General features: G+C 37.1%; 1 protein-coding gene across 1 annotated transcript; it reads left to right on the top strand.

Moving 5' to 3' along the window:
- Window positions 1-232: 232 nt before the first annotated feature.
- LOC131163445 (uncharacterized) lies at window positions 233-721 on the top strand. Its single transcript, XM_058120032.1, has one exon. It carries the CDS (start codon window positions 233-235, stop codon window positions 719-721), a length of 489 nt encoding a protein of 162 aa, XP_057976015.1.
- The last annotated feature ends 11,443 nt before the right edge of the window (window positions 722-12,164 follow it).

The raw sequence follows: 12,164 nt of genomic DNA, 5'->3' as shown, positions 1-12,164 counted from the left end.
CAGTTATTAGAGCAGATATTTAGACATTATTTTTTGTTAGCATATATTTAGGCATTATTCTTGGAATTAGTCATGCGATCTTGTTCCCTTTCTCATATATTATATACAAACTGTAACGTTGAATATTTTATATAGAAAAGCGTCATTCTTCAACTTTAACATGCTATCAGATTAGGTTCTCTGCGTATATTGTTTTTTCAACATCGTCTGAATTTTTTTTTTGCCTACAATCATGTCCAACATCACATCTTCAGAAGTCTCCTCCTCCAATCCAATATCCCCATCAATTCCGAACTTTTCTTCTCCATATTTTCTCCATTCTACTGATCAACTTGGTGACATCCTAGTCTCCACCCTTCTGAATGGTGACAATTATCCTACTTGGAAGAGGGCCATGAAAGTGGGCTTAAATGCCAAAAATAAGTTTGGTTTCGTTAATGGTACCCTTCACAAACCAACGTCCTCCTTAGCAGAAATTCAGTTGTGGGAACGTTGCAGTGATACGATCTTATCATGGATCCTCAACTCCATTGATAAATCCATTGTTCACAATTTGATCTATCATGAATGCCCCCGTGATGTATGCCTAGATCTTGAGGATTGTTTCTCTCAAAGTAACAATCTTAGAATTTTCAAGTTGAAGCGTGACATTGCTACTCTCACCCAAGGCTCCATGACCATCTCTATGTATTTTACAACACTTAAAAGGTCATTGGGATGAACTCGTCATACTTGCCTCCACACCACAGTGCATTTGTGGTGTCTTAAAAGAATTAACTTGAACACAAGACACTGAGCGTGTTTCTCAGTTTTTGATGGGGTTACATGACTCATATGCTTCAATTCGTAGCCAAATTTTGGCCATGGATCCTTTACCTTATGTTACCAAGGTCTATTCAATTTTGCATCAAGAAGAGAAGTAGCACCTTCTTTATATTTCTAGTGTTCCAACATAATCTGCTGCCATGGCAGTTCCTTGTAATTTTTCTCATCCTCTTGATAGCAAGGGGCGAGGGCGTGGTTGACCTAAATGTGACCACTATGGCCATGATGGTCATTGGAAAGCCCACTATTATAGGCCGACAGTTATCCCAGCAACAAATCTCAATCTCGTGGAACACTCGATGGAAAATATGGTTCTTCAATGGCTGCAAACACTATCACGAGTTCTTCAACTTCTTCTAAGATTGCTGTCCCTGGCCTCGCCAGCGAACAATACTATCAACTTTTGGATCTTTTATCGCCATCAAACACCAACCCTACCAATTTTGCTGGTAACCTTGCCTCTTGTCATTCTGCTTCTTTTTTCTAAAATTGAGTGGATTATTGATTCACGTGCCTCAGATCATATGACTTCCAATTTGTTTTCTTTTGATAATATTCAACTTGTTAATCAGCCATGCCCCATTAAGCTTCCAAATGGTGACACTGTTCCTATAACTCATACTGGCACTCTGTGTTTTTCTCCTAATCTCTCCCTTTCTAATGTTCTTCATGTGCCATAATTTAAATTTAATTTATTGTCCATCAGCAAACTCACCACTGCTCTTAATTGTGTTGATATATTTTTTTTTCTACCTTTTGTGTTTTTCAGGACCTATCAACAAAAGATTGATTGGAACGGGTGAAGTACGGGATAGACTTTACCACTATAAACCTTTCTCCACCTCTGTTTTCCACTCTCAGCGTGTTCCTGACCCTACTATTTGGCATCAACATCTTCGTCACCCTTCTATTTCATGTATTCCAAATACTTTAATATTTCTTGTTCTTATTTGGCTTGTGATGTTTGTGCTAGAGCAAAGCACACTCATTTACCTTTTTCTTTGAATACAAATAAGAGCACATTTTGTTTTAATCGGATTCATTGTGACATATGGAATGGTTATCCTACATCTTCACATTTAGGTGCACATTATTTTTTAATAATCATAGATGACTACTCATGTACCTCATAAGTCTATCTTATGCACATAAAATCTGATACTTTCACTTGCCTTAAAAATTTTTGTGCCAAGATTAAAAATCCATTCAATGGCACTATTAAGCATGTGCGCACTAATGATGGTCAAGAATCTCTATCCAATAAACTTCAAACCTTTTTTCATAATCAAGACATTTTTCACGAGCGCACATGTGTGGATACACCTCAACAGAATGGCGTTGCAGAGCGTAAACATTGTCATCTTCTTAATGTGGCTCAATGTTTACATTTTCAAGCCAATCTTTCCATCTCTTTTTCGGATGAATACATTCTCACAGCCACTTATTTAATTAACCGCACTCTTTTACCCAACTTCACTCATAAGTCACCGTATGAGCTCCTTTTTCAGTAACCACCATAGTATACACACTTGCGAGTATTTGGTTGTTTGTGCTATGCCCAAATCGCTTGCCAACATCGCGATAAATTTTCTTATCGTGCTTTTGGATGTGTTTTCTTAGGCTATCTTGCCCATCATAAGGCTTATCATGTATACGATCTTGAAAAAAAAAAATTTCATCTCCTATTATGTTTCTTTTGAAGAAAACATTTTTCTCTATCATCTCATACCTCAAAATATTACATCTTCTCCAGTCCTTTCCCTTCCTAGTCCTTCCCCTTCCTATTCCTGATATCCACCCTTCCTACACTTTCCCTACCCAACCAAACATACCTATCCCGAGTCCCTCATCTCTCCATCTTTCTCCCTTGGTATCCTCACCCTCACCTTCTTCCCCACTGCCCCCTCCACCCATCTCTTCACAGCCAAAACGAGCTATCACACATCCCTCTTACATGGACAATTATATTTGCCCTTTTTCACCAAAGTCCTCCACGACTTCACAAGTTTCCAGATCTTCCTCAGGTATGGTTCATTGCCTCTCCTCTTTTTTATCTTATCATCGTTTTTATAATAATCATTTGGCTTTTCTTTCTATTATGTCCCAACATCCTAACCCCACCTCATATTCTCAAGTTGTGCACCACCCATATTGGCATGATGCCATGGCTGCTGAAATCCAAGCCTTAGAAGCCAATCATACTTGGATTCTTTAACCCCTTCCATCTGGAAAAACACCATTTGGTTGTAATTGGGTGTTCAAAATAAAAATTTGGGCTGATGGATCCATAGAGTGACACAAAGCTCGCTTGGTTGGCAAAGGCTACACTCAAGTAGAAGGTTTGGATTAACATGACACTTTTGCTCCTGTTACTAAACTAGTTAATGTTAGGTGTGTTCTTGCAATGGTTGCAGATTGGACTTGGCATTGCCAATGGTTTCTTCATTCAGCTGGACACTAGCCCCATTTCCTGACGCACTAAGAAACAAACTACTCGCTCCTCCACCGAAGCTGAGTATTGTGCACTTGCTTCCACTACCTATGAACTTACATGACTCAAAACTCTTGGAAATGATCTTGGTGTACTGCATTCCCAATCTATGCTATTATATTGTGACAACCAAGCGGCTCTTCACATTACCCAAAATCATGTTTTCCATGAATGTACAAAACATATAGAAATTGATTGTCATGTTGTTCGTGAAAAGTTACAGCTTGACCTCATCTTCACTAAGCACATTCCTAACCATAGTCAACTTGCTGATATCTTTACCAAAGCTTTGGGTCGTGAACCTTTCCAAGACTTATCACGCAAGTTGGGCATTACGGATCTCCATACTCCAAATTGATGGGGAGTATTAGAGAAATACCTTCACCTTCTATCTATAGATTATTGTACAGTTATTAGAGCGGATATTTAGGCATTATTCTTGGTTAGCAGATATTTAAGCATTATTCTTAGAATTATTCTTGGGATCTTGTTCCCTTTCTCATGTATACAAGCTGTAACGTTGAATATTTGATATAGAAAAGTGTCCTTCTTCAACTTTAACACCTTTTTTAATAATGCTCATATGGCATTACCAAAAAAAAAATCTCTTTTGTTGCATTAAAAGTTCATTTCCTTCCAAACTTAATAATTAAATTTGAATTTCATACGAAATGAGCCAATAAGATCAATGCGATCAAAATTTTAGTCCTATTTCTAAAAAGTTGTTAGGAATCCGTTTAGTTTTGAAAAATAGATCCCATTTTTCATTTTAGTTTTTCATTTTATTTTTTCAAAAAAATTACAAAAAAAAAATGGTTAATTTTTCAGTTTTACAACATTTGTATGAAATAAATCAACAACAATGAACAATTTTAACACTATTTTCTTGTGAAAATAATATTGTATGCACCTACTTTTGTCGGAGCCTACTTTGAGCCCTTAGAGAGCCCATTTATGATCTCTCTACCCTTTTTGAGGGGTTTATAAGCCCATGTTCTTTAAGCCTCTTGGCCATTTTCACTACTTCCTTCATTTTGGTATCTTCTTCATTTTTAGTAGATTAATCCTGTTATGAATTGTGGCTCACATACTGAAAGACTTCGAAATTAAACCAACCCTTGATATACCACCCTTTAAATTTAAGAACTTGCATAGACAATGACCATATCTGCCAAGCATTCAATTCCTTCCTCAATCATTCCTTTCCCTATACCCACACCTCCTTTTTTTGTTTTGGTCATAGATCTATCTCTCTTTCTTTCTATGATGATCGTCCATGTGCCCAAGATCCATGAAGAATTAGGCTGTGGTCTAGGCTTCTGGGTTGGCTTCAGTGTGAGCTTTGATGTGCGCTTGGGCCTTGGACTGTTTAAAAATGGGGTCCAAGTATGTTTTTTTTTTTTTTTTTTTTTATGAAAAAAGAAGGTGGTATTTGGGCCGAATCTTGTTTAAAAGGGATTGGGCCAACCGCATCACGACCTCAAATTACTACAAATTCTTTTTCTTAATATAAATATCTTATAACAATATAATATTACTTTGATACCGAAAAACAATATCCACCAACATCTTGGACCTCAAGTGGTACCGAGGATACTTGTTCACAAAATATACCACCTATACAGCAGAAAACATAAAAATACATTACCCTTATTTACAATACTAGAATTTTAGTAATTCCCAAAATATATAAATACATCTCCTAAAACACAAACACCATACCCTTGGGGCATACCCAAAAATACAACTCCCACTTCAAAAACTTACCCTATAGCTAGGGCAGTACTAAAGCCCCTCTATCTTGGAGCTCGCTCCGTACACCTATCTGGATCACCCGAAATGTTTGAATTCTGGGGTGAGACACCTCTCAATAAGACAGAATAAATTACAACCAATGTGTGGAAAATGAGTTTTACATGATTTGTAGAGACCCGAAGAATTATGGTATTTAAATAATAAAAGAGCGAGAAAAAGGAAATTGTAAAGGGTGTCACAGCAGGTCCTCGTCAACGAAGTGGCTTATTGGGATCATTGACAGGGACACGTGTCTCGTCAATGAGGAGTTACCGAGAGGGTTATTTCAGGGCTTGAAATTTGTCGACGATGAATAAGTATTTGTCGATGAACTTTCTACTTGGCCTCGTCGACGAAGCCAGTTGTATAAATGGCTCAAATTTAGATTTCAGCGAGGAAAATAGCATGCAAACCCTCCTCTTTCTCTCTCTTAGTTCCCCCACCCCTTCTCTCTATAATTTTGGGCCAAATCTTCATTGGATCGATGATCCGAAGCTGCGACGATACTCTCGGGAAGTTTCTTTTCATTTCTGCATGAGTAGATTGTTGATTAGGCCTACTTGGGAACCATCCCAAAATTTGGGTAAGTTAGTTAATTTCAGTATTATTGGGTATTTGGTGTTTCTGGACTGAGTAGAATATGTTAGGGAAGTTAATACTGAAGTTGTATTAGGAAAAATATCAATTTCAGGGTTTTGAGCTAGGGAACACACGGGGTGATTTTGGATATTTTGTGGGCCTCCAAGGAATTCAGATAAGGGGATAAACTAAGTCAGGTTTCTTATGAAAATGTATTTACTATTTTACAGCATTTAATTTCAAGTAAATATGTATATTATAAAATTATGTTGGAAATTATGTTGTTGATCATAAATGTGGTTTTCACGTGTAATATCAGAAATATGATCTTAGAACAGGTTTTATGATCTGAGCATTACCCCTTTTGTGTGGCATGAGTAGCATTTAACATGAAAATTATGATAATGAAATATTATTTTTTCAACATAAGTGTTGATTAAGGTGTAATCCCAAGAGGGGGATGAATTGGATATAAAAAAAATTAAGCCACTTAGTTTCCTTTTACACACTTCTTATCAATTTACCAACTACTTCTTGTTTCTCAATTATGTATGAGTGTGACAATCCTATCTATGCATGCAATATACTCAATTTAAATATAACGCGGAAAATAAAGAGTAAAAGGGAGAGAGAAGACCAACGCGATTTTACGAGGTTCAGTCGACTTGGCCTACGTCCTCGCCTTGAGCAACCACTCAAGGATTCACTAAAAACCCTGCTCCTTAAAGTTGGACGGAGCTTCCCTTACAAACCGCTGCTTACAAGAGGTACAACTCCCTCCTTATTCGCTGCTCACAAGAGGTACAGCTTCCTCCTCACACCCGGTTCACAACCCGAACTGTGTTTACAATGAAATCTAAAAATAACACTCAAAACAATGCTTCTAACAAAAGCTTGTGAGTATAATTCAATTTCCTAGCACATTAACATATGATATAACTTGAAGCTCAAGAATGTATGAAAAACGATACAACCGTTTGATGTATGATATGTGTCAACACACAAATTCGTATTTAATCAAAACTCCCAAGTAAAGATATATTTGAAATGCCTTGGAGTTAACTAGGGTTCTTGGTTTACTTTGTAAAAATGCACAAGTATATTTGAAGCGAACTAGTTAAAAAAATCTTTGTCTTGAATTCAAACTCAATCAAAATCACAAAGCTTCTTTCAAAGATCAATCTTTCCACCAAACTAGGTTTTTCAATAAAAAGGCCCTATGAACAGAAAATATATATATATGTTTATATACTCTTGAATCCAATAATCAATGAACCAAACTAACAAGACTTTCTCACAAAATGATTTTTACAAAAAATCAACTTTTATATGTGTATGCACACTCAAGATCTAAAACTCTTTCTAAAGATACACAAGAAAACACAAGATATGATGAGAGGTTCTTGAGAAATAAAAACTTGAAAGATCAAACCTCACTAGACGATTGAAGTCCAGTAGAGTAAACAAGTTCCCTTTGAAAATCTGACTTGATTTTCCCAAGCTTGAAGATTTTTAGATTGATGTATAGGCAATCGTATAACACTTTTCAATGATCTTGCAACAAGGTGTGTTCTTCTCTTTCTTGTGTGTCTAACTTGTGTTCTAGGGTTTAGATATTCGTAATATATAGTATATTACCCTTAGAATTAATCTCAGTTGTTGGATCAATAAGATACTTCGTGTGTCTTTTTAATAAAGAACTAATTTTTAGGCTTTCCCGCGAGTTCAGGCAACCGAACTCGACTTCAGGCTCTTGAAGTGTCAACTTCAGGCCCCTGAGGTTCCAAGGTCAGGTGACCGAGGTACCTCTACCAAGTTCTATTTTTCCCGTTTAATTCTTCAGGCGGCTGAACTTAATCTTCAAGCAACCAAAGAAATTCTTCAGGCTACTGAGGTTTGAGTTCAGGTGACCGAAGTCCCCATTTTCTCACATTTTCATTTCTAATTAAAAATATGCTTGGCTCCTTCTCTTGGGTCTTTCATAAAAAATATTTTTCATGATTTTGAAAACATTTCAAGGTCCATGAGAGTTTCCTAATGATGTACATGAAATGCATGAATCCTAAAATCATTCTAAGTTATAATGAGCCTCAAATTAAATCATACGAAAATGTAAGTACATGAGTTCTAAATACCATTTCCCAAGATATTCTTGAACTTTGCCTCTTGCATCTTGATTCTCGTACTCTTTGAGTTTCATGGATCTTGCCAAGATTTGTTAACTTTCTGTACATGCTTAGTGTAAGTCCTGTTCACAAACTCAATGCACAGATCAAATATCAAGTGATTTGTCATTATCAAAACAGGATTGAACTCGTAGAGTCAACAATCTCTCTCTTTTTGATGATGACAAATGCACGAGAAAATATATATATATATATATATATAATGGGTTACGCCTAACAAGGCTCCCCCTCAATTAATGCATCAAATATTCAATGAATGACAATATGCTCATGTTCATATACAAAGTGTTTAGCCTGAATCCAAATGAAATATGAAATATGCTCATAATGAATGTAATATGCTAGATTTCTCCTTTTGAATATCTCACCCTTTACAAATTAGTTTTACCAAGACTCTTTGCTTCCATTTTATTATTTTTGCTTTTCCAGATTTTCTCCCCCTTTTGACATCAACAAAAAGGTGTAAACAAATAAAGCATGAGTAGATGCAACCTTATGTTCTTCTCCCTTTAGAGATCTTAAGGTTTTTAATGTATCCAAATGTTGATACCAAATATTAATAATATGCACTTTCAAGTGATTAAGTCGTAAGAGATGTTGCTCCCCCTAAATTATATCATTTAACATGATTCTAAGCAACCTCTTGACTATGCATAAGACCTAATTCACGTCTAATTTGTATAAATCTATCCTCCGCAAGTGGTTTCGTGAATATATAGGCCCATTGTTCATCCGTGCATACAAACTCAAGTCTTACATCCCCTTTTTGTACATGGACACGAAGAAAGTGATGTCGTATTTCTATGTGCTTAGTTCATTAATGTAATATGGGATTCTTTGAGATATTTATTGAACTCGTATTATCACATCTTATGGGAATTGTTTCATAACTTAATCCAAAATCCTTCAGTTGTTGCTTCATGTAAAGCGTTTGAGCACAACAACTACCTGCCGCTATGTATTCAGCTTCAGCTGTGGAAAGAGCGATTGAATTTTGTTTCTTGGAAAACCAAGAGACCAAGGAGTGTCCTAAGAAGTGACAAGTACCACTAGTGCTCTTCCTATCCACTTTACTACCCACATAATCAGCATCTGAATAACTAAGAATCTCAAATGATGTGTGCTTAGGATACTATAACCCAATGTCCATGATTCCTATCAAATATCTAAGTATACGTTTAACAGCTAGCAAGTGAGACTCTTTTGGAGCAGACTGAAATCTTGCGCACAAACATACGCTAAACATTATATCTGGTCTACTAGCAATTAGGTATAACAAGCTACCTATCATTCCACGATATAGTTTTACATCTACTGGTATACCTTGTTCATCTTTATCTAATTTCAATGAAGTGCTCATAGGTGTACCTACTATTTTTCCGTCTTCCATGTTAAATTTTTTGAGTAGGTCTCTAATATACTTTGATTGATTTATGAATATTCCATGATTTGCTTATTTAATCTGAAGTCCTAGGAAGAAATTTAGTTCACCCATCATGCTCATCTCAAATTCATTTTGCATTGTATTGGCAAATTCATTACACAATTCTTTATCAGTAGCGCCAAAGATGATGTCATCTACATATACTTGCACTAGGAGAATATCATCTTTCTTAGCCTTTATGAACAGGGTTGTATCTATCTTTCCTCTTATAAATCCATTTTCCAATAGAAATCCGCTTAGCCTTTCATACCATGTTATGATAAATTATGTTTTTCCCATATACGATACAGACAGTTTTATCAAGTATGATTTATGTACTCTTATACGTATAACACGAAAATACTCATGTTGCCACACACTGATATTAGTTTACTTCCCTTACTGAGAGGTGTCTCACCCCAGCTATATAAACATTTCAGGTGTCCCAGATAGAAAAGCGAATAAAGATCTGCAACGTTAGCGTTCGACTGTGCTACCCTGTCTGAAGGGTAAGTCATTTCTAGGGTCTGATGGATTTTTGGGTGTCAACCCTAGAGCACTTTTTGGATATTCTGAGATGTGTGTATGTATATGACAGTTGTAGTAAAACTTTGGTATTGTGTTGGTTGGATGATTGGATATGTATATGTTTTTACGTTTCTCGCTACTTAGGTGGCAGTGTTGTATTTCAGGTATATCTCTGGTACCCATGGGTCCAAGTTGATTATGATTAGGATTATTATATTGATTATTATTATTATTATTATTATTATTATTATTATTATTATTATTATTATGGTAATAGAGGCAAGTCATTACAGTTTGGTATCAGAGCTTAGGTTGCTAGATTCTATAGACTTTAGAGTGCAACGAAAATGATACCAGAGTATAAGAAAATGATTTAAGGTTTTGTTTTATAGTCTAGAGGCAGGACTTCCATGGTGGTTTCTATTTTTTTTTCCTAGGGTGATGATTTTAGGAAAACCATAGTAAACTATTTTCGGATTGTGTTTCTATAGTGTAGGACTAAATCTTAAAATAAGATAAGGATATCAAGATAGGGGATTTTGGTTAGATGTGTAATTTATAAGGATAGGATCCCTAAGTCATGTTTATTGTCTTTTCAGGATGGACCTTGGAGGAGGTAATGCCCATGCGAGTGGTAGTGACAATGCAGGGCCCTTGAGCGCAGGTGAGGTTGATTCAGATGCAGTACTACGCAGTGTGGCTTAGAAGATTATAGTTGAGATCGCTAGAAGCTCCAGAGAGCAGGGAGGCCCATCTGCAGGCCATGGGTGCACGATAGAGAAATTTACGAAGATGAATCCCCCGGCATTTTTAGGAGGAGTTGATCCTGCAGCCTCCAAGAATTGGAGGCAAGAAATTGAGAAAGTTTTGGCAGTATTGCAGTGTATAGAGGAGCAAAAGGTCCTCTTCGCCACCTATAAACTGACAGGGGAGGCTGAGAGGTGGTGGACTGCTGTGAGACTTCTGGAGTAGCAGAAGATGACGCCGATAGTTATGACATGGGACCAATTTAAAGAATTATTCTTTGACAGATATTTTCCAGCCACTGTCAAGGAAGTTAAAGTGGAAGTGTTCCTAAATTTGAAGTAGGGACAGTAGTCGGTCCAACAGTATGCAGCGCAATTTATAGAGCTATCCCGCTTCGCTCTGTATATTGTTCCTGATGAAGTAAATAAGGCAATACAGTTTGAAAGAGGCTTGAGGTGAGGAATATATAAGCAAGTGGTAGTGCTGAAGATAAAGGATTTTGCTGAATTAGTTGACAGAGCAACTTTAGCTGAGGCTAGTGAGCACATGGATGCAGAGGAGCAGGGATAGAAGAAAAGATCTACACCTTCAAGATTCTAGCAGGGATCTAGGTAGGGACAGTAGTGGAGAGGAAACTAAGGCAGAGGACAGAGGCAGGAGATTGGAGGTCGTGAGTTGCAAGCCGTGCATAATTTTCTTGTTTGTCAAACTTATAGAAAGAGACACTTGAAAGAGTGTCGAGCGGGGAGAGTGGTCTACTATTTCTATGGTAGGCAGGGACATCTGGTGCGAGATTGCCCTATACCACCTGATACTGCACCTTCTCCTACACCGTACCAGGGAGGCTATCAAGCGCCCCATGGTAACCAGTAGAGGAATGTAGCTCTAGTGAGGGTATATGCTTTGACGCTTGGAGATGCTGAGATAGCTGGCGATGTGGTGACAGGAATGATTAACATGTTTTCATTTAAAGTTATTGTATTATTTGATTCAAAAGCCACACACTCGTTCGTGTCTATGGAGTGTATTAGATTATATGGGGCAGAAACATAGTTGTTAGACACCAAACTGTTAGTCACTACACTGATAGGGTCGGTAGTAAGGTGTAGTAGAGTGCTCCGAGGCTGTCTAGTTGATATTTAAGGGAAATTCTTGCCAACTGATTTGATAGTATTGGATATGCACGGGTTCGATGTAATTTTTGGTATGGACTGGTTGGCAACCAATTACGCCAGTATAGACTATCGTTTGAAAGAAGTGATATTCAGACCTCCAAGAAGATCAAAATTCATGTTCATAACGTCACATCTACAATCCCCGCCTTAGTTAGTTAAGCCAAACATGCGAGGAGATTATTCCTAGAGGGTTGTTAGGGGTTCATGGCTTTTGTAAAGGAGGTGTCAGAAAATGAATTGAAGCTAGGCAATACATTAGTGGTTAAGTAATTTCTAGACATTTTTCCAAAAGATCTTCCTGGGTTACCTCCTGGCTGTGAGGTAGATTTTGCTATTGATCTACTTCCCGGGATGGCACCAATTTCTAAAGTTTCTTATATAATGGCTCCAACAGAGTTGGGAGAGCTAAAGGATCA

This window comes from Malania oleifera, chromosome 9 (genome assembly GCF_029873635.1).
Source record: "Malania oleifera isolate guangnan ecotype guangnan chromosome 9, ASM2987363v1, whole genome shotgun sequence".
Lineage (NCBI taxonomy): Eukaryota > Viridiplantae > Streptophyta > Magnoliopsida > Santalales > Ximeniaceae > Malania > Malania oleifera.
The sequence above is the reverse complement of the archived record's forward strand: the minus strand, read 5'-3'. Positions and strand labels throughout refer to the sequence as shown.